Below are 22950 nucleotides of genomic sequence, written 5' to 3' on the forward strand. Positions count from 1 at the left end.
GGGTTGGGAGGGGTCTGAGGACCCTCTGTCACGCGAGTGTCAGTACGACGTGGACTGGACAGGTGACTTGGGTGATGCCAGTGGTCTGGACGACTCTCCTAACCCTGGTTTTGTCTCGCCTCCCACTGTGGCGTCGGAGGCTGGGGCTGCTTATTCTGTGGTGCTGATGAGGGCTGCCAAGGCCTTGCGCCTTGAGCTCCCCGTCGCAAAAGTGAAGCCTAACATCCTCACCGAGGTCTTCAAACCGCAGTCATGCCCACAGGAGCCTCTGCTGCTGTTTAATGAAGCCTTGACGGACGTTCTGTTGGGCACGTGGTCCAGGCCCGCTTCAGGTTCGCCTGTTGATAGGAACGTTGCCAGGCGCCACCGTCCGTGTTCGGACGACCCTAAGTTCCTGTCCACCCATCCCACCCCTGAGAGTCTGGTGATCCAGGCCTCAACTTCCCAATCCGCGTTCCCGTCGGCCCCGCCCGACCTGGAATCTAAGAGGTACGACCAGTATGGCAAAAAGGTCTTCTCGTCCCTGAGTCTGGGACTGCGGTCTTGCAACACCGCATGCCTCTTGGGCCGCTACACCCACTCTCTGTGGGATACGGTCGCGGAGTGTCTGCCGCAATGCCCGCAGGAGGTACGGGACAAGCTCGGCCAGGCTATGGTTGAAGGCCGAGACGCAGCGAGGTATTCCATCAGGTGTGGTCTTGATACGACCGACTCGCTGGGCAGAGCGATGTCCACGACGGTGGCGATTCGTCGCCACGCCTGGCTGAGATCCGCCAATTTTTCGACGGATGTCCAAAATGCCTTGATGGACATGCCGTTCGATGGCAGTCGCCTGTTTGACGACAAAGCGGACAACGCGCTTGAGCGCTTCAAGGACTCCAGGGTCACGGCCAAGTCCTTGGGTCTCTCGACCCAGCGCCAGCAAACGGGTTCGTTTCGCTCCTTTCGTGGCCACGGAAGGGGCGGTCCCACACGTGCTGCCAGCCACGCACCGCAGAACACTTCTCAACGCGGTGGCGGCCGTGGATTCCGCCGTGGTGGCAGTCGGGGACAGCGGCGAGGTCAGGCCACACCTCCCCCCGCAGCAGCCTCCAAATCCTCCTAGTCCGAGCTTTCAGGCCCATGTGACGCCAGTGGGTGGCAGGGTTCGCCATCACCACTCCCGCTGGCGCACTATCACATCGGACAGGTGGGTGCTGCAGCTCGTCCGAAGGGGCTACTCCCTCCCCTTCGAGACCACTCCTCCAGCCATGCCACCGCAGCACCACCGTGTGTCGGGGGACCACTTGACACTTCTGCAGGAGGAAGTTACGGCCCTCTTGGCCAAGGGGGCCATCAAGCGCGTTCCTGGGCCAGAAGTAGGGTGTGGTTGCTATTCCCACTACTTTCTGGTACCCAAGAAGGACAAGGGGGGCCTGCGTCCTATCTTGGATCTACGGAACGTCAACGGCTTCCTCCGGAAGGAGAAGTTCAAGATGTTGACTTTGGCTCAGGTCTTGGCTGCTCTAGACCCGCTAGACTGGATGGTAGCGTTGGACTTGCAGGATGCGTATTTTCACATCCCCGTCCTGCCGGCCCACCGGCGTTACCTACGGTTCACGGTAGGCCACGAGCACTTTCAGTTTATCGTGCTCCCATTCGGCCTTACCAGCGCCCCACGGGTGTTCACGAAAGTGATGGCGGTGGTCGCAGCTCATCTGCGCCGGTTAGGGGTTTGTCTTCCCCTACCTCGACGACTGGTTGTTGAAGGCGGGCTCGCCCCAGACAGTCGTCCACCACCTTCAGATGACGGCAGACCTCCTGCACGAGCTGGGGTTTTCCATCAACGTGCCGAAATCACACCTGTGTCCCTCTCAAAAGCTCCTTTTCATCGGGGCGGTTCTCGACTCGGCGCAGTTTCGGGTTTATCCTCCGGAACGGCGGGTCCGGGATATTCAGGCTCTGATTCCCATCTTTCAGCCGTTATCCCGGGTCTCGGTCAGGTTGACGCTGCGGCTTCTGGGACTGATGGCCTCCTGCATCCTTCTGGTGCATCACGCCAGGTGGCGGATGCGGGCTCTGCAGTGGGACCTGAAGTTTCAGTGGGCCCAGCATCAGGGCAACCTATCCGACCATGTCCTGATCTCGGAGGGCACTGCGAGACAGTTGCAGTGGTGGCTTACGGACCGCGATTAGGTCAGAGGCAGATCCCTCTCCCTTCCCCAACCGGAGCACGTAGTTGTGACGGACGCGTCCCTCCAGGGCTGGGGAGGCCACTTGGGAGAGGCGGAGATCAGAGGCATCTGGTCTCCGGCGGAGTCCCGGCTCCATATCAACATGTTGGAGCTGCGGGTGATTCGCCTAGCACTGAAGGCATTCCTCCCCTTTGTCAACGGGAGTGTGGTGCAGGTGTTCACGGACAACACCACCGCCATGTGGTACTGCAACAAGCAGGGCGGAGTGGGGTCGTGGACCCTTTGCCAGGAGGCTCTGCGCCTCTGGCAATGGCTGGAACGTCAGGGCGTGACTCTGACAGTTCAACACCTGGCAGGTTCTCTGAACGCCAGGGCGGACGAACTCAGCCGTCGGTGCTTGGTGGATCACGAATGGCGTCTGAACTCGGACGTGGCGAAAGGCCTCTTTCTGCAATGGGGAGAGCCTTGGTTAGATCTATTCGCCACAGAAGAGAACGCGCAATGTCATCAGTTCTGCGCGTTGGAGTTTCCAAGACGGCACTCGCTCGGCGACGCCTTTCGGCGCGAGTGGAGTTGCGGTCTATTGTACGCCTTTCCGCCTATACCACTTCTGCCCAGAGTGCTGAAGAAGATCAGGCGCGACCGGGCCCAAGTTATCCTTGTGGCTCCGGACTGGGCTCGAAGGTACTGGTATCCCGAGCTACTCAGCATGTCAGTCGGTCCCTCGATCCGCCTGCCCCTTCAGGAGGACCTTCTGTTGCAGCAGCAGGGGACGGTCCTCCACCCGAACCTGTCCAGTCTCCACCTCCATGCTTGGAGATTGAGCGGCGACAGTTGAGGCCATTTGACTTGCCTCCTGAAGTCTGTGATGTGATTCTGGCAGCCAGGCGTCCCTCCACAAAGTCGGTATACGCCTGCCGGTGGAACAGATTTGTGGCATGGTGCACAGCAAAGGCTGTGGATCCCCTTTCTGCCCCTCTCTCCGAGGTTCTCCTCTTTCTTCTCTCTCTTGCCCAGCAGGGCTCTGCTCTGGGCACTATCAAGGGCTACCTTTCGGCCCTTTCCGCCTTCTTAAGGCTACCTGATCAGCCATCTTTGTTCAAGTCCCCTATTGTAACAAGATTCTTGAAGGGCATCACGCACATGTATCCACCTGTTCCGTTCGTGATGCCTCAGTGGGACTTGAACCTGGTTCTGACTTACTCGATGTGCGCTCCCTTTGAGCCGCTTCATTCCTGTCCTCTCCGTCTTCTGACTTTAAAGACGGCCTTCCTGGTTGCCATCACCTCTGCCAGGAGAGTGAGTGAGCTCCAGGCTCTTTCTGTGAAACCTCCTTTCTTGTCCATTCATCCAGACAAGGTGGTTCTTAGAACTAGACCTTCTTTCCTGCCCAAAGTTGTTTCTGCTTTTCACATCGGGCAGTCCATCACCTTACCCTCCTTCTTCCCGCCTCCGCATCCTTCAAAAGATGAAGAGCGGCTCCATCGTCTGGACCCAAAACGTGCACTTTCATTTTATATGGATCGCACACGCCAGTTCCGGGTGGGTGACCAACTGTTTGTTGGCTACGTGGGTGAGAAGAAGGGACGGGCGGTACAGAAACGAACCATTTCTCGGTGGGTCGTCCTGTGCATCAAAGCATGCTACTCTTTGGCTCGGAAGGAGCCTCCTGTTGGGCTGAGGGCCCATTCCACTCGGGCCACGGTGGCTACTACTGCCCTGGGCCGGGGAGTCCCTTTGCAGGACATTTGCCAGGCGGCTACGTGGGCCTCGCTGCACACCTTTGCGAGGCATTACTGCCTGGACAGTCAAGTCCGGAGGGACGGCTTCTTTGGCCGTTCGGTCCTCCAGGATTTTCTGGTGTAGGATTGTATTGGTTCGCAGACCCACCACCAGGGTTGGTATTGCTGGGGTATCTATTCTAAGGTAAGGAATCTAATACTAACCTGTTTCTTTCAGATGAACAAGTTACTTACCTTCGGTAACGATATATCTGTAAGAAACAGTAGTTAGTATTAGATTCCTTACCGCCCCACCCATCCTCCCCGTTCTGCGAACTGATACCTAGGGTTAAGGACATCCCTTTCAGGGCCCTAGTTTCACATGGCACCAGTGTTGGTTCTCACATGGCTCTGCGTGTTCTGGCGCGTAAAAGCTGTGTGCAAAGAACTGACGTCAGCGCGCGGAGGCGGCGTCTATATACTCCAGCGACGTCATCACGACGCCGACGACGCGGAGCCGCAGGGGACGCCTGCAGACGACGCCTACCGACGCGCAGGGGTACTGCTACGCAAAAGTTTCCGGATCCAGACTGACGCCTGGGGATATTCTAAGGTAAGGAATCTAATACTAACTACTGTTTCTTACAGATATATTGTTACCAAAGGTAAGTAACTTGTTCGTCAAAAACAGATTCAATATTCATTTTGTTATGCTTGATCTTTAAATAATTGGCAAGAAGTTTCCCAGCTTTATTCCTACCACCATAAAACTTAGCGCTTGATTTTAGAAAATATAAGGAAGCATCTTCTGTAGACTTTTCATTATACTTAATTTTAGCAGCGACCAAAGCTGTCAGACTATCTTGGGAATAGGAAGTGAAGTAGGCGTGTTCCAATCGCTTAATGTCATGAAGGAGATTGTTAGTGATTTGGCGAGCAGCCCAGCGTGATTTTGCGACATAGCCAATAATGAAATCGCGTGCAGCTGCTTTGAAAGCATCCCAAACCATGTGTTTCGAAATGGGCGGAACATCATTTATCAGAAAAAATTCATCGAAAAAGGCAGTGAAGGAAGTAGAAAATTTGGGATCTAAGAGGAGGGCATTATTAAAACGCCATCTTCGAGGTCCGTCAGCCTTAGGGATAACGTCAAGGCTGACTACAACAGGGGCATGATCCGAAAGTAAGATCGGACCAATTTCAGCTGCAGTAAGCGTTTGTGCAAGATTGTGAGAGACAAATATGTAGTCTATCAGCGATTGGGATCGGTGGAACGGAGAGTAAAAGGTAAACTCCCTTAGGGTCGGATTACAGAGTTTCCTAGAGTCAATAAGTTTATGTTGGGATATGGCTTGGGAGAAAAGTTTGTGCGACTTAGTGGGGACATAAGTGGCGTCAAGAGTTTCTGTCTATAAACGGATCCAGGGGTTGGTTACAATCCCCAGCAAGGATGAGATTTTCATCCATAAATTGGGTGATACGTGGAGAAAACTCAGCCCAAAAAAGGGGTTCGCCAGTGGTGGGTCCATAGACATTAAGAAGAGAGATTGGAACACCTCTAAGCGATAGTCTGACATGTGTCCATCTGCCATTAGTATCGGATTCTTGGGAAAGGACTGTAAAAGGAAGTGACCTGCGGCATAAAATTGCAACACCATTGCGTTTACCATCACCTTGCGAATAGAAGGCTTCACCTACCCATCCCCTTTTAAGCTTAGCCGATTCTACATCAGAAAGATGAGTTTCCTGAAGGAAAGCAATATCGACAATCTGAAAGAGACACGTTAGTGTTAGATTCCTTACCTTAGAATATCCCCAGGCGTCAGACTGGATCCGGAAAATTTTGCGTAGCAATACCCCTACGCGCCGGCAGACGTCGTCGTCGTCGTTAGCGCCGGAATCACGTCGTCGGAGTACTTAGACGCCGCCCATGCGCGCTGACGTCAGTTATTCTTTTTTTCCACGCCAGCTAGCGCAGATCCGGAGAAGCTCTACCCCTTAGTCTTTTTTGACTAAACTTTTTTGATCTTTTGATAATTTTTCTACTCGAGTCTTCGACTCCGATGGTGCCGGTAGGGATGCCCGGGTTCAAACCCTGTTCTAAGTGCGACCGACTGATGTCGGTTACCGACCCCCATCGCCGGTGCCTGAAGTGTTTAGGCCTCGACCACGACGACCGTACCTACTCCGACTGCCGGGCCCTGACGTCGAAAGCTAGGCGGGAGCGTTCCCGCAAGCGGCTCGAGCTCCGGCAGTCGGCCCCGCGCCGCTCCAGGTCCCGGTCCCACGGGAGGTCGAGGGACCGATCGCGAGGTCGGAGTCCTCGCAGCTCCGGGAGTGGACATCGGTCATCGGGATCCAAGTCCTCAGGTAAGAGGCATGAGAGGTCGGAGAAGCCTCATCGTTCCTCCGACCCACCCCGACGCTCGCGCGATGCGGCCGGGGGTTCGGGTGACACCACCCACGCAGCTCCGACTGAGTCGCAGGCGTCGCCACCTGCCCCACACCTTCGGGTCCCTGGGCATGGCGCGACGGAGGAGATCGAGCGGTACCTCATGGCCATGAGGTCCCTCCCTCCTCAGCCGGGTCCTGTGGCGCCTTCGGGCCCAGTGTCCCTGGCTGGAGGCCCTAGCGGGTCGGGTGCTTCGGCCTCGACGCCGCCGGGTGCTTCTGCCCCGGCGCCGCCGGCGACTTCGGTCCCGGTGCCGCAGGGCCTCACCGGATCCGCTTCCGGATCCGGGCCGTCGCCGGTCGACCTCACCGGCACCGGCCCCGTGGGTGTCACCCCCGGCGCCCCTTGTGGACGCCGTCCCCAATGTTCCCTTCGGTCCAACTCTGGCGCCGGAACGGCGCTGCTGGGCGTCGCTTCCGACGGCCTTTGGAGATTTTTATTTCCATGAGGAGGCCCCGTCTGTTGAACCTGTTCTACAGGAGATGGGTGACGAGGGTGATTGGGAGGGGTCTGCGGACCCTCTGGCAGAGGAATGCCAGTCTCAAGAGGACTGGACATATGAGCTTGGGGAGGCCAGTGGTATTGACACTTTGCCAGACACTGGATTTGTCTCCCCTCCCACCGTGGCTACGGAGGAGGGGGCTGCTTACAGTGTAGTGTTGACGAGGGCAGCCAAGGCCTTAAATCTTGAGCTCCCCGTCGCGGCCGGGAGGACTAACCTCCTCACTGAGGTCCTTAAACCGCAGACAAGCTCCAGTGAGCCACTGCTGCCGTTTAATGAGGCCTTGTGTGACGTTCTTGTGGGCACTTGGTCCAAGCCCGCCTCAGGTCCGCCTGTGGATAGGAACGTGGCCAGACGCTACCGCCCGGCTCTGGGCGACCCTTGCTTTTTGTCCACCCATCCCACCCCCGAGAGCTTGGTCATCCAGGCCTCTACTTCCCAGACCGCATTCCCGACGGCCCCGCCCGATCGGGAATCCAAGAGGTACGAGCAGTTTGGGAAGAAGGTGTTCTCGTCCCTCAGTTTGGGACTGCGGTCTGTCAATACCGCATGCCTCTTGGGCCGCTACACCCACACTCTGTGGGATACGGTCGCGGACGTGCTGCCACAATGCCCGGAGGAGGTCTGGGCTAAACTCACCTAAGCCCTTGCGGAGGGTCGAGATGCAGCGCGATATTCCATCCGGTGTGGGCTGGATACCACGGACTAACTGGGCAGGGCGATGGCAACGACGGTGGCGCTTCGACGCCACGCCTGGTTGAGGACCGCCAACTTTTCGGCCGATGTCCAGTCCACTCTTCTGGACATGCCGTTCGATGGCCGTCGCCTCTTTGGCTGGAGCATTTTAAGGACTCCAGGGCTACGGCTAAGTCCTTGGGCCTCTAGGCCCCACGCCAGCAATCGGGTGCCTTTCGCGGCCACGGAAAGGGGGCCCCCACACGAGCTGCCAGCCACGCACCGCAGATGTTCAACAGCGCAGTGGTGGCTGTGGAAACTGCCGTAACGGCGGTCGGGGACAGGGGCGAGCCCAGTCCACACCTTCCTCCGCAGCACCTGCCTCAAAACCTTCCTAGTCCGCGATTTCAGGCCCATGTGACGCCAGTGGGTGGCAGGGTTCGCCATCACCTCTCCCACTGGCGCAATGTCACGTCAGACGGGTGGGTGCTCTACCCCTTAGTCTTTTTTGACTAAACTTTTTTGATCTTTTGATCATTTTTCTACTCGAGTCTTCGACTCCGACGGTGCCGGTAGGGATGCCCGGGTTCAAACCCTGTTCTAAGTGCGACCGACTGATGTCGGTTACCGACCCCCATCGCCGGTGCCTGAAGTGTTTAGGCCTCGACCACGACGACCGTACCTACTCCGACTGCCGGGCCCTGACGTCGAAAGCTAGGCGGGAGCGTTCCCGCAAGCGGCTCGAGCTCCGGCAGTCGGCCCCGCGCCGCTCCAGGTCCCGGTCCCACGGGAGGTCGAGGGACCGATCGCGAGGTCGGAGTCCTCGCAGCTCCGGGAGTGGACATCGGTCATCGGGATCCAAGTCCTCAGGTAAGAGGCATGAGAGGTCGGAGAAGCCTCATCGTTCCTCCGAATCACCCCGACGCTCGCGCGATGCGGCCGGGGGTTCGGGTGACACCACCCACGCAGCTCCGACTGAGTCGCAGGCGTCGCCACCTGCCCCACACCTTCGGGTCCCTGGGCATGGCGCGACGCCGGAGGAGATCAAGCGGTACCTCATGGCCATGAGGTCCCTCCCTCCTCAGCCGGGTCCTGTGGCGCCTTCGGGCCCAGTGTCCCTGGCTGGAGGCCCTAGCGGGTCGGGTGCTTCGGCCTCGACGCCGCCGGGTGCTTCTGCCCCGGCGCCGCCGGCGACTTCGGTCCCGGTGCCGCAGGGCCTCACCGGATCCGCTTCCGGATCCGGGCCGTCGCCGGTCGACCTCACCGGCACCGGCCCCGTGGGTGTCACCCCCGGCGCCCCTTGTGGACGCCGTCCCCAATGTTCCCTTCGGTCCAACTCTGGCGCCGGAACGGCGCTGCTGGGCGTCGCTTCCGACGGCCTTTGGAGATTTTTATTTCCATGAGGAGGCCCCGTCTGTTGAACCTGTTCTACAGGAGATGGGTGACGAGGGTGATTGGGAGGGGTCTGCGGACCCTCTGGCAGAGGAATGCCAGTCTCAAGAGGACTGGACATATGAGCTTGGGGAGGCCAGTGGTATTGACACTTTGCCAGACACTGGATTTGTCTCCCCTCCCACCGTGGCTACGGAGGAGGGGGCTGCTTACAGTGTAGTGTTGACGAGGGCAGCCAAGGCCTTAAATCTTGAGCTCCCCGTCGCGGCCGGGAGGACTAACCTCCTCACTGAGGTCCTTAAACCGCAGACAAGCTCCAGTGAGCCACTGCTGCCGTTTAATGAGGCCTTGTGTGACGTTCTTGTGGGCACTTGGTCCAAGCCCGCCTCAGGTCCGCCTGTGGATAGGAACGTGGCCAGACGCTACCGCCCGGCTCTGGGCGACCCTTGCTTTTTGTCCACCCATCCCACCCCCGAGAGCTTGGTCATCCAGGCCTCTACTTCCCAGACCGCATTCCCGACGGCCCCGCCCGATCGGGAATCCAAGAGGTACGAGCAGTTTGGGAAGAAGGTGTTCTCGTCCCTCAGTTTGGGACTGCGGTCTGTCAATACCGCATGCCTCTTGGGCCGCTACACCCACACTCTGTGGGATACGGTCGCGGACGTGCTGCCACAATGCCCGGAGGAGGTCTGGGCTAAACTCACCTAAGCCCTTGCGGAGGGCCGAGATGCAGCGCGATATTCCATCCGGTGTGGGCTGGATACCACGGACTAACTGGGCAGGGCGATGGCAACGACGGTGGCGCTTCGACGCCACGCCTGGTTGAGGACCGCCAACTTTTCGGCCGATGTCCAGTCCACTCTTCTGGACATGCCGTTCGATGGCCGTCGCCTCTTTGGCTGGAGCATTTTAAGGACTCCAGGGCTACGGCTAAGTCCTTGGGCCTCTAGGCCCCACGCCAGCAATCGGGTGCCTTTCGCGGCCACGGAAAGGGGGCCCCCACACGAGCTGCCAGCCACGCACCGCAGAATGTTCAACAGCGCAGTGGTGGCTGTGGAAACTGCCGTAACGGCGGTCGGGGACAGGGGCGAGCCCAGTCCACACCTTCCTCCGCAGCACCTGCCTCAAAACCTTCCTAGTCCGCGATTTCAGGCCCATGTGACGCCAGTGGGTGGCAGGGTTCGCCATCACCTCTCCCACTGGCGCAATGTCACGTCGGACGGGTGGGTGCTGCAAATCGTCCGAAGGGGCTACTCCCTCCCCTTCGAGGCGTCCCCTCCAGCCATGCCACCGAGTTTCGGGGGATCATTAACGACTAATTGCAGGAGGAAGTTACGGCCCTCTAGCGCGTTCCTGGGCCAGAAGTAGGGTGTGGTTGTTACTCCCACTGCTTTCGGGTACCCAAGAAGGGCAAAGGGGGCCTACGCCCTATCTTGGACCTACGGAACATCAACGGCTTCCTCCGGAAGGAGAAGTTCAAAATGCTGACACTAGCTCAGGTCCTAGCTGCCCTGGACCCAGAAGACTGGATGGTAGCGTTGGACTTGCAGGACGCTTATTTCCACATCCCCATCCTGCCGGCCCACCGGTGCTACCTGCGGTTCACGGTTGGCCACGAGCACTTTCAGTTTACCGTGCTCCCCTTCGGCCTTACCAGCGCCCCACGGGTGTTCACAAAGGTGATGACGGTGGTCGCAGCTCATCTGCGCAGGTTAGGGGTTTCAGTCTTCCCCTACCTCGACGACTGGTTGTTGAAGGCGGGCTCGCCCCAGGCAGTCGTCAGCCACCTCCAGACGACGGCAGACCTCCTGCACCAGCTGGGGTTCTCCATCAATGTGCCAAAGTCACACCTGTGCCCCTCTCAGAAGCTCCTCTTCATCGGAGCGGTTCTTGACTTGGCGCAGTTTGGGGTTTATCCTCCCGAACAGCGGGTCCGGGATATTCAGGCTCTGATTCCACTCTTTCAGCCTCTGTCCCGGGTATCGGTCAGGTTGACGCTGCGGCTTCTGGGGCTGATGGCCTCCTGCATCCTTCTGGTGCATCACGCTCGGTGGTGGATGCGGGCTCTGCAGTGGGACCTGAAGTTTCAGTGGGCCCAGCATCAGGGCAACCTGTCCGACCATGTCCTGATCTTGGAGGGCACTGCGAGACAGCTGCAGTGGTGGCTCACAGAACGCGATTGGGTCAGTGGCAGATCCCTCTCCCTTCCCCAACCGGAGCACTTAGTTGTGATGGACGCGTCCCTCCAGGGCTGGGGAGGCCACATGGGAGAGGCGGAGATCAGAGGCCTCTGGTCTCCGGCGGAGTCCCAGCTCCATATCAACCTTTTGGAGCTGAGGGCGATTCGTCTACCACTGAAGGCATTCCTCCCCTCTGTCAGGGGGATTGTAGTGCAGGTGTTCACGGACAACACCACCGCCATGTGGTACTGCAACAAACAGGGCGGGGTGGGGTCGTGGACCCTTTGCCAGGAGGCTTTGCGCCTCTGGCAGTGGCTGGAACAGCAAGGCGTGACCCTGGTGGTTCAACACCTGGCAGGTTCTCTGAACGCCAGGGCGGACGAACTCAGCCGTCGGTGCATGATGGATCAAGAATGGCGTCTGAATTCGGACGTGGCGCAAGGCCTCTTTCAGCGATGGGGAGAGCCTTGGTTAGATCTATTCGCCACCGAAGAGAACGCGCAATGTCATCAGTTCTGCGCGTTGAAATTTCCAAGGCGGCACTCGCTCGGCGACGCTTTTCGTCGCGTGTGGAGTTGCGGTCTGTTGTACGCCTTTCCGCCTATACCACTTCTGCCCAGAGTGCTGAAGAAGATCAAGCGCGACCGGGCACAAGTCATTCTTGTGGCTCCGGACTGGGCACGAAGGTACTGGTATCCAGTATGTCAGTCGATCCCCCGGTTCGTCTGCCTCTTCAGGAGGACCTTCTGTCGCAGCAGCAGGGGACGGTCCTCCACCCGAACCTGTCCAGTCTCCACCTCCATGCTTGGAGATTGAGCGGCGACAGTTGAGGCCATTTGACTTGTCTCCTGAAGTCTGTAATGTCATTCTGGCAGCCAGGCGTCCCTCCACTAAGTCGGTATATGCCTGCAGGTGGAACAGATTTGTGGCATGGTGCACAGCAAAGGCTGTGGATCCTCTTGCTGCCCCTCTTTCTGAGGTTCTTCTCTTCTTTCTCTTGCCCAGCAGGGCTCTGCTCTGGGCACTATCAAGGGCTACCTTTCTGCCCTTTCAGCCTTTCTCTGGCTGCCTGATCAACCTTTTTTGTTCAAGTCCCCCATTGTAAATCGATTTCTGAAGGGCATCACACACACATTCCCTCCTGTTCCGTTTGTGATGCCTCAGTGGGACTTGAACCTTGTTCTTATGTTTCTGATGTGCGCTCCTTTTGAGCCACTTCACAACTGTCCTCTCCGTCTTCTTACCTTGAAGATTGCCTTCCTGGTTGCCATCACCTCTGCCAGGAGGGTGAGTGAGCTCCAGGCTCTTTCCTGTACACCCCCTTTCCTTTCTGTCCATCCGGACAAGGTTGTGTTACGTACTAAGCCATCTTTCCTGCCCAAGGTTGTCACGGCCTTCTACATCGGGCAGTCAATCACCTTGCCCGCCTTCTTTCCGCCACCGCATCCCTCTAAAGAGGAAGAGCGGCTCCTCCATCTGGACCCAAAACGTGCGCTTTCATTCTATTTGGATCGCACACGCCAGTTCCGGGTGGATGACCAACTCTTTGTTGGTTACGTGGGCGCTAAGAAGGGAAAAGCGGTGCACAAGCGGACCATCTCGCGGTGGATCATCTTGTGTATCCTGGCATGTTACTCCTTGGCTAAGAAGGAGCACCCTGTTGGATTGCGGGCTCATTCCACCCGGGCCACGGCTACTACAACTGCCCTGGGCTGGGGTGTGCCCTTGCAGGACATTTGCCAGGCAGCTACGTGGGCCTCGCTGCACACGTTTGCAAGACACTACTGCCTGGACAGTCCAGTCCGGAGGGATGGCTTCTTTGGCCGTTCCGTCCTCCAGGACTTTCTGGTGTGATTATTGGTTCGCAGACCCACCACCGGGGTTGGTATTGCTGGGGTATCTATTCTAAGGTAAGGAATCTATCACTAACGTGTCTCTTTCAGATGCACAAGTTACTACTTGTGTAACGATATATCTGTAAGAGACATTAGTTAGTGATAGATTCCTTACCGACCCACCCATCCTCCCCGTTCTGTGAACCGATATCTAGGGTTAAGGTCATCCCCTTTCAGGGCCCTAGGTTCATGGCACCAGTGTTGGTTCTATCATGGCTCTGCGTATCTGGCGCGGAAAAGCTGTGTATCAGAACTGACGTCAGCGCGCATGGGCGGCGTCTAAGTACTCCGACGACTTCATTCCGGCGCTAACGACGCCGACGACGTTCGCGCAGCCGCGGACGACGCCTGCCGGCGCGCAGGGGTATTGCTACGCAAAATTTTCCGGATCCAGTCTGACGCCTGGGGATATTCTAAGGTAAGGAATCTATCACTAACTAATGTCTCTTACAGATATATCGTTACGCAAGTAGTAACTTGTGCTTCAATATGGCAAGGTGTGATAAAATGCGTTAACGCTTAATTGGGGAATTTATACCCTTGACATTCCACGAAACTATATGCAAAGACATGGCACCTACATTAGTTCAGTAAATAAATGGTAAATGGAAAAGGAATAACAACCCATGGATAAGAACAAATAGAGAAAAGAGAGATACACAATGAAAAGTAAGAGGAGAGAAAGAAGGAAGAAATGAACGAGAGTGAGATAAAGTACACAAGGAAGGAGTGACGGATAAAGTCGAGAGATTCAGGAAGGTCGAATTAAAGAAAGAGAGAAGAGAAAGATATACACAACATGAAGTAAGCATATGAAAAAGGAAGAGGATAAAGGAAGAAGAAAAGGAGAAAAGTGATCAAAACCGTGTAAGAGAAAACAGCATCCAAGAATAAGCCAGGGAAAAAAGATACAAGGGAAAAAAACAGGTGAGAACAAAAAACTGAGGGAGGAAACATGCAAATAACATACCTACAAAAGGAAAAAACAAGAAGGAACCGGGGAGGGTTAGGGCCACACGGGTGAGGCAACACATCCAGGGTCAGCTCGACGAGGAACCAGGGAAACATCTTGGAATAGGGAAAAAACAACCTGCAGGGCAAGAAGAGAAAACAAGAAGGTGAACCATGCACAAAAGTAGGAACTAAAATAGAGACAACAGTAATCAACAATGCAATTTAGAATAGGAACAGGAGCGATAACAAGAGCGCATAAAAGTGAAGATCAACAAGATGCAACCATATTACGAAAAAACAAGCAAGAAAACAACTGGCAAGAAAACATTTCAGCCAGGGGCAGAGGAAGGAGAAGATCCAGAAGCATCCGTGGTAGAAGTCTTGTGAGCGTTAATAAAGCTTTGCAAGCGTACTGGGTCATCATAGGTGGTAGTTTTGTTGTTAAAGGTGACCTTAAACAAACAGGGATGATAGAGTCCATATCTTGCACCCATTGAACGTAGATCATCTCTCAAGTTCAAAAAGGCCTTTCGGCGATTTGCGGTAGCTTTCGCATAATCCTGGGCAAAAAAAAAGGTGGATCCGGACCATGACAACTTGGGGGCCGCTTTGGCAGCCGCCAGAACCATCAGGAGATCTGTATACGCCAGGAAATAAAGAATGACGCCTCTCGGTCTTTGTGAGGAGGAAGCCATCGAGGGCAGGCGTCCTAGCCGATGGGCACGCTGTATGTTAAGAGCGGTTCCTTCTGGAAGACGAAGCAATTTAGGAAGAAAGGAGGTAAAGAAGGCAATTGGATCTGAACCTTCAAGACCTTCCACCAGGCCGTAGATGCGAAGATTATTGCGTCTATTTCTGTTTTCTAACTCCTCCACCTGTCTCTGAAGGTTGGACACTTGAGAGGTCAGGGTAGTTACTGTGGAGCATGTTTCCTGAAGAGATGTAACAGAATGTTCAACAGTGGAGACTCTCGTGTCAATCTGTGACCAGTTATCAGGGAGCGCCTGGAGTTTGATATTAGTTTCTTCCATGAAGGGACGCAAGGTCCTAATTTGTTCCAAGAAAGCCCGGAAAGATCTTATCTCATCTAACAAGTGTTCCATGGAAACGCCAGAAGGTCGTTTAGGTGGTGAGGGGGGATCCTTTTTTAGTCTTTTGACGTTGGTTTTCACCGGAACCGGCTGTGAAGAATCAATTACTGTGCCAGAGCTAGATGAGGCAAGAGAATCCTCTAATTTGGAAAAAGCCGAAAAAACTGTAGAGTTTTTCACATAAGCAGTCTTAGATGTAGAGGGCAAGCGTAATGAAGACTTAAGCCTAACTATAAAGAGGACAACAGCGTACAGCAATCATAAAATATATGCAGGTGCCAAAAGGAGAAAAAACAAGAGAATGGACAATCAAAAAATCTTCATGGGGAATATAGCCCACTTGTTGTCGAATGCATCTTAGTAGAAGAAGTGCTCTGCTTATGCAAACGCTGGACAACTGAGCCAAGGAGGGCTAGGAAGCCGAACGTAAAGGTAACAGCAAAACCCTGGACCAGGCAAAGGCAGGGGCGAGCGTTAATACCTGAGCGCAAACGCAAAGTCAGGTGTTGTGAGAGAGCATCTTGTGAGAAGACAAGCCTGCCATTGAGATATGACCAATATCATAAGAAGCGAAAGAGGCGCAAAGGACAATGATAACAGAGCTGAAGGAAAACGAGGTCACAGAAGAGCAGCAGCAGCAACCAGTTCAAATGAAGTCAGCTGATGGAGGACCAAAATGAGCGTTAAGCTGTGCCTTCATATCATATTTAAATTAGTCGCAGTTGACCTTATGAACAACAGGGATATAAGCAGTGCAGCTGATTCAAAACAGAAATGGAAGCGCTTCCACACACTCAGAGCCGCAGAACGCCATTCAGAATGCAGAGTAGAAGACGAGCAGCTATACTAAATGGCGGCAAAGGCTGTCTGTGAGGGGATGCAAAGTGGGCGTCCAGAAGGTAGTTGAAAATAGATAATGCCCCAAGTTGCTAGGAAAAATAGTCATATGTAGAAGCGGGCATAAATGGAGCAAATAGCAGGCACATTACCGTTGAGGTGGCTGGGAACCGGTATTTGAGAGAAGCGCTGGAGTGCGCACCGGGCAGAGAAAATGGCGGCCGCGACATCGGCCGAATCCCTGCAGCGCGCTCCTGCAAAGTTCTCCGTCGCAAAGTCACGGAAAACCAGTCGGAGCAATGCCGCGATGTCCTGAAGTGCTCCGGTGAAGAACCATGGCACGTAGGCAGAAGAAGGTGAGCAGGAAGCAATGTGGTCCCTAGAACCGCTGCGGAGCTTCACCCGAGCGCCGACAAGCGCTAAGCCACGCCCCTGCATGCAGGATATTTGATGTGGTCAGAGCTGCCTTCCGATTGCAATGCTAGGGATCTGCTGCAAAGTGGGTCTATCAGTGTAAGGATCTGCTGCAAGATGGATTTACCAGTGTAATTTAACAATTATTGGACCCTCATATATTCTCTAATCATATTATTCATTCCCTTATTCAGACATTTATAATCATGTCACATGTCTGCAGCAGAACCGTGTGAAATGTTAAACTCACCTGGTTGACACTTTCTCCATGGGTCTATCAAATCATTTATTTGCCTGAGAAGCAGTTTGCACATGAACACACCAACCAATTCTGCATCATATCCCTTCCCTGTTTAAATTGCTGCTTGTGGTATGTTTTCTGAAATATTTGCTTTGTTTACTCCCTCCCACTTCGTGTATTGTTCAATAGTTGTATTTGAAACTTGTTTTGACATTTTTGATAGTTTCCCAGTTAGACTTCTTAATCTAAAAACTGATCTAATCAATCAATCAAAATGTTTTATTTCCGATACAAAGATCCATATAACACAATACAGCAGTTACAAGGATACAAACAAAATGACTGAAAACCCCCAATCTATGAGATCCTTGTCAAATCAATAAAATACATAAAACTTGAAGAAAAAGTAACCCAAGCAGGAATATAACATTATTCAACGTGGATCACAGTTCTATTGAATGTAAATACATCCAACTGCAGGGTCAGTGAACTCTTAAGGTCCTTTCTGTTTGTCTGGCATTCATAGTTTTCTATTTGGATCAGTTGGTCCTTCGCACCTGTTCATCCATCTTACCCAATATGGTGTCTGCATTTCATATGGACCAGTTTATATTACCTTTAATCTTTCTTCCCTCATCTGTATCCAATATAGAAGAAACATCTGGATAGCACAGACCCTAGGCATGCAGTGTCATACTGCATCAACAGCACCAGGACAACGTTGATGAGCTGCTCTTTGTAGGCTTTGCAGGAGCTACAAAGGGCACACCATGTTGCATTGTGTTGCAACATTTTTACCAAGATCTGCTAGCCTTTGCAGAGAAAGTTTTATCTGAGGGCATGCCTGCTTTTTTCACCCGTGGCTGTTTCCACAGTTTTTTCGTGAGGTGTCCCGGTTGTAGACACCTATTAGGCAGCTACCTGCTCAGCCTTGCATACTTTTTGACAAGTACTACTGCTTCACGTCTCAGGCATGCAATCTCAGGTGTTTTGACTGAAGTGTTTTGCATGGCTTCTTTTGTTTATTAATACTACTCAATCTCAAGTCCCAGATATTGCTTATGGACTCATCCATACGGAAAGGAATCTCAGGGAAGATTATTGATCAGAATATACTTATTTTGATAACACTATTTCTGGCGGACCCGCAGTTTGCCTGCAGATTGCTCACTGCCCTCCCTTCTCCCTGGTAGGCTAATGCTGTCATTAGTAAGATCCCAATGTAGTATTTGTTGCTGTTGTGGCTCTCGGTTCCTCTCCACATACCTCGGTAGGGCGCTGAAGAAATATTTGATATTCATGCCAGGGCACGGTGGTTGGTTCCAAATGTATTACAATGATGTTGTGTTTGAAAGCTAAGTCATTTGGCATCACCTTGTGGTGCTGAAGAAACGTTGTTTTCATTTTTTATTTGTTTATTCATTTCTTTCTACGACGAATACAAAAGAAAACATAGCAGCATTGTTCAACAGTTACAATCACGTCATTGTCCAATGATGGCTGGGCGGAGGCAGGCCCCAGGTAGAACAGGCGTGGGGAGGTGGGGTCAATATAGAAATCTTTTGTTGGATGTGATGGAAGAGGTGGTACCACAAATCTCCCCCGGTGCTGGAGAAACTTTAGTGGACAAAAAGAAATCCAGACCATTCTGAAGTCCACACGTTTTCTTCATATGGTAGGAATCTGTAGAAACATTATGTATCCTCTATAATTATTGTTACCAAAGGTAAGTCCCCTTTTTTTAATCTAGTCCATGCTCCACATGCCGAAGCCTAGGCAGTACATTTACGTGGACAGGGCCATTAGATGCTCACTTCAGCAGGCAAAAAGGCCTGCAATCCACTATAAACAAATGACGCCTCCACTGGCATTCGTTCTTGTGCAAAAGCAATAGCCACTTTCAAAAATATATACTTTGTGTGTCCCTCATAACTTCAGCACTGTGCTCTGGGGTCCAATGTCATCACTGGAGTGGCATGATGCGAGTGTTGTGTTTGCTGAGGCACAAAACAAAGTCTTTTTTTCATGAATGTACATTTAAACATATGGCTGGGACTGGATACATGCTGTCCAGATTCATGTCGTGGATTTTACGACCCACCAGTTGTATTATTGAGGATATGGTGTGCTTGCTGAAGCAGTAGTTGAAAAATGTCTGCAAATAGAAAGATCACGGTTGACAGTTGTATGTCGAGGATGTAGGATGGCAGAAAACTAGTCCTGGCTCTCTATTGTCTATTGATTATTCGACAGACAGTGAACCACGTTTTATATTGGCCCTGACCCCTATGATCTTAATAGGGATGCAGGTGTTGCCTGCATACAGATTGAAACTGGAGATTAAAATAGATCATAAAATGCAGCTACTGTTCAATTAGACCTTATTTATATTTATAACGTTATAGATCATGCAATCAAAAGGTGAGATTGCTATCTATTCTGAAAGGGGTACTGTTTCAGCATCCCTGTCGTTACTGCATGGATTCACAAATAACAGACTGCTTTCTTCTAATGATAGGCCAAAGACCATCTACTTCCATTCAGTCCTGAATTATTCTTTTAATTGTGAAGACCTTTCTTGAGATTCCATCTGTTCTACTTTTACATTATTAGGAAGGCTAGAGGTTTCCTCAAAAAGACTGACACACGCATGAAGTTGGTATTCAGTGGAAGTCATAATTATTTAACTTGAAGTAACATTTCTCGGTCTTACCGGAAATTGTATTACCCTCCTTTCTTCACTCATGGAATTCGTTCCTACATAGTTTGTCAGTGAAAAACTTTCCCAATTAACTGTGCGAGATGTGCCATATATAAAAGGGAGTTTTCCCATTTGTACCTGACTTTATTATCTGTGATATGGCTCGATTTTTGTTTATGGAAAAAGACACTGTTATGAGTTTCATTTCAAGAGATAAAGCCTGTATTGCAGATTCTTTGAACATTATAACTCCGAGGTAGGTAACTTTAGTCATATTACTTTATTAAAGTCGTTTCATTCTTTCATTCCTATTGTAAGTGCATCTTTGTCCCTGTTATAATACATGGTCCTATTTATTGTTGTCTATGTCATAATGTAATCAGACCCTTATTCCTTTTTAAATGGCAATTGAAGGACTCATATCTGCAACTGTGTAATTGAAAATAACTAACTGCATGTGTTCTCTGTAACACTGGTCAGCATTCAACTTCTTTCCTCGTCACATCTAATTGTTAGCAAAAGATGGCAGTGTAAAATCAAAATCAGATTTTTTGCTGTGCAGCTTCATCTTTTCAGAGTACAGCAGAATGTTTTACTTCAGTTGGAATACACATTTAATTGGAATGCAATTACGTGTACCGACCTAATATCACCCAAAGTTGTTCTCTTGAAGAGAAGGAAGTTGTATGCTTAAAGGTGGAAAACAGAAAAGCATTTTTCTAATCTTAGCTGTATCTTATTAACACTGTGTTTTTCCACTTAGTAACTATTCTTGACTGTTTCAATTTCTCTTTTGAATAATTTACTGCTCTCAGCTCTTAGGAGACATACGGACTAAGGTACAGACATTGCTTTTTGCCTCTTACATTATTATAAAATGTTAGGCATAGTTGTACAACTTTATGAATTCAATTCAATGGCTTGCAGAGCCATTTGTTAATATTTGAAACGTACACAATTACATTTGTAGAAGGCACATTTGATGGCAGTGGTTAATCAAATGTATTTTGCCTGTACTAAGGTTGTTTGATTCATTGTTACCTGTATTAACTAAATTGTTTTCTGTTAAGTAATGCATAAAAGACTGAAGTTTTATCTCCAGCTACCAAAATTTCCAGTTTCTTACCACTACAAAAAACGTTATTATCTTTTGTTTTAGTAATGTTAATTTAAACTCAGAGAGAAGAGAATTAAATGCAATGTGTTATGCTGTTTTTAAGTCACTAAAAGTGTGTTTACCTCAACTTTGGCAATATGTAAGCACTGATATTTGCAGGAATCTGCCACATGGTGCAGCTCCTTATTCTCTTTGGGCTAGTGTTAATTATTTATGGTGTTTATTATAACAAGGAGTGTTTATGTTTAAAAAGTAGGTGTAGTACGATCAAATTGTTTGTAAAGTCAAAACTTGACATATCACTGTATGCTGTTAAGCATTGTTTGTTGTGCTTTTCTAACATAATTTGCCTACCAAATATAGCATGGTTTGTTCTTGTAGTATAGGTTGTCCTTATTGCCTGATTTATTTGAAGATTTATTAGGTGTACATTCTTATTTAGGAAGCTAACTCATTTCACTTAAGAAAACACTAAATTACCCTTTCTACATAGTTTGCCTCTGTTTTTGCTTCATTTGATATTCCTAGTTCCACATGTACGTTCATTTGTATGGCAAGTTTTGATTATCCATCATGTAAAGACCCTGCAACTAGGTGTAAAAGCTATTTGAAGAAATGTCATGGGATTAGCATTTGGTGCTTAAGTCTGAATGATTTTCATTATAGAGTTGAGACTCTCACTTTGTAGGAAAAATAAAAATAATTGAAAGCCTAAAAAGACAGAGTTATGTGCTGTGTACCACCTTTTATTCAAAACGAAATATTGCAAATTCACATTTGGTTTAAGCATGGCTATTGCCTGGCAATTGAAATGAATGGATAACTAAGGGGCTCATTCGGCTGGAGGAAGGACCGCCAGCCGTGTGGTGGCGGTCCTTCCGACCGCGATTTTCCCCCGCCAAATTGGGATGGTGTGGGGAATCCCACTGCAACCGTGGCGATCGCAAAGACCGTCCACCACGGAACCGCCACAGGCAATCCTTACGATTGCCTGGCGGAGCGGTTTTCATCAGTAAAATGGCAGCGGTGCCTACCAGGCACCGTCCGCCAAATTACGATGTTGGCTGTAGACAGCCTTGTGTTGGGGGGAGGCGAGGATGCACTTGGGGGGGTACACATGGTACCCCCCTACACTTCACAGCACTACCTGGCAGGCACCGCGTGGTGCCTGCCACCTAGTGCTGTGAAATACGCAACATGGCATATTAACATCGCGGCGAGTTCTGCTCTCAGCAGCACCCGCTGCTATCTTAATGATCAAGATCTGACCGCCATGGTGGTCGGGGTGTTATTGAGGCTAGTACCATTCCCCATCTGTGTGCAGAAGTCCAAAGCTGCTGCTGCCACCCAGTGGGATCTATGTTTTGGGCTTGGTGCCTCTTGCTTGTTGATTTAGCAGATTATTCAAGTCTCACTCCATTAGTGTGAGTTATGGGACATAGCCTCTGTTTGCGCCTCTGAATGTGGAGGCTTGCATCACAGTTGGTGTTGGCTCCTCCTGTCGATGCCCTCTCTAGCATAAGTCTGTCGAGGTCTATTCATTGTGACTAGCTGCAAGAAGAGGTCGTGTCAGGCACACAGTTGACAATGAAAACCACCAGACTGTGCCTAGTAGGAACTTACATTAATGCTGAACCTGGGCAAGAAGACAGCAGACCTGAAATTTATCATCATGGCTCATACCCAGTGAAGTTTGATCGATTGATTTCTTCCCCTTCTTTAGATCTTGCGGGCCGTGCGATTCTTGATGAGATTTCATAAATTCCTATAACGTTTCTTAACTGTCCTGGGTCCCAAAATGTTTACCCCAATGTCTTTGTGGGATATGCATTTGATTTCCTGTATTGCTGCAGTATGATGGGAGTTGTCTACTTTCCACTGATATACATTTCGTAATTTGAGCACATGGTTGCAGGTAGAGCCCACTGGCAGTCATTTATGGGGACCAGCACTTTTTTTTACCCTCAGCAGATTTTGGACCGATGCAAGAGAAAGAAAAAGAAAAAAGGGAGAAAGATAGAGGAAGAGAAAGATGGAAAAACATTGACAAAGGTGGAAAGCACAGATAAAAAATAAACTGCAAGAATGAGATAGTGTCTGGTATAGGATTAAAGTGGCATGAAGTGAAATCACTACAGCCTTCTTATTTGGCACCCGATCTTTGATAGCACCGGCGGCAGGGTTTTGAACAAAACTTTGGGCACCATGCTTATTCTTTTGCAAAGTAAGCACTGCTGATATGTCGGTGTGGTCCAGGCATACTCAATGGAGGAAGGACCAAAGAAGTGGTTGTCCTGCTGGTCTTCCATGATCATGATGTCTTCAAGTCTTTATCTTCCTTGTTACTGTCCTTAGATTCCCTTTGACATGAAACCCCCTCTTTATGGGAGATATGCCTATGTAGATTTCCATATTCCCAGAGGTGATTCTTGCCCCCTTGCATTGAAAAAAACAAAACTGACAGGTATTTTCCACACCTCCTTTATATTATGCTTACAGGACTCTGGTGTGTTCAAAATATTTTAAATCTGGCAGATAAGCTCCTACTATTGCAGCATATTGCTAATGGACATCCTCCTGTACCTCAGAATCAGCGCACTCACA

General features: G+C 51.1%; 1 protein-coding gene across 26 annotated transcripts in view; it reads left to right on the forward strand.

Annotated features, from left to right (window-relative positions):
• CLASP2 (cytoplasmic linker associated protein 2) overlaps positions 1-22950 on the forward strand; it is a 2039150-nt gene that overhangs the window by 1522484 nt on the left and 493716 nt on the right. For 15 of the 26 annotated variants that reach the window (XM_078688301.1, XM_078688302.1, XM_078688307.1 and 12 more), the window contains one exon: positions 20045-20068. The exons of the other annotated variants lie outside the window; for them this stretch is intronic. In XM_078688301.1, coding sequence (XP_078544427.1) covers positions 20045-20068 — 24 coding nt within the window. The remainder of the gene's footprint in view (positions 1-20044; positions 20069-22950) is intronic. 26 annotated transcript variants of the gene reach the window in all.

The sequence above is a fragment of the Lissotriton helveticus genome, chromosome 4_1 (genome assembly GCF_964261635.1).
Source record: "Lissotriton helveticus chromosome 4_1, aLisHel1.1, whole genome shotgun sequence".
Classification (NCBI taxonomy): Eukaryota; Metazoa; Chordata; class Amphibia; order Caudata; family Salamandridae; genus Lissotriton; species Lissotriton helveticus.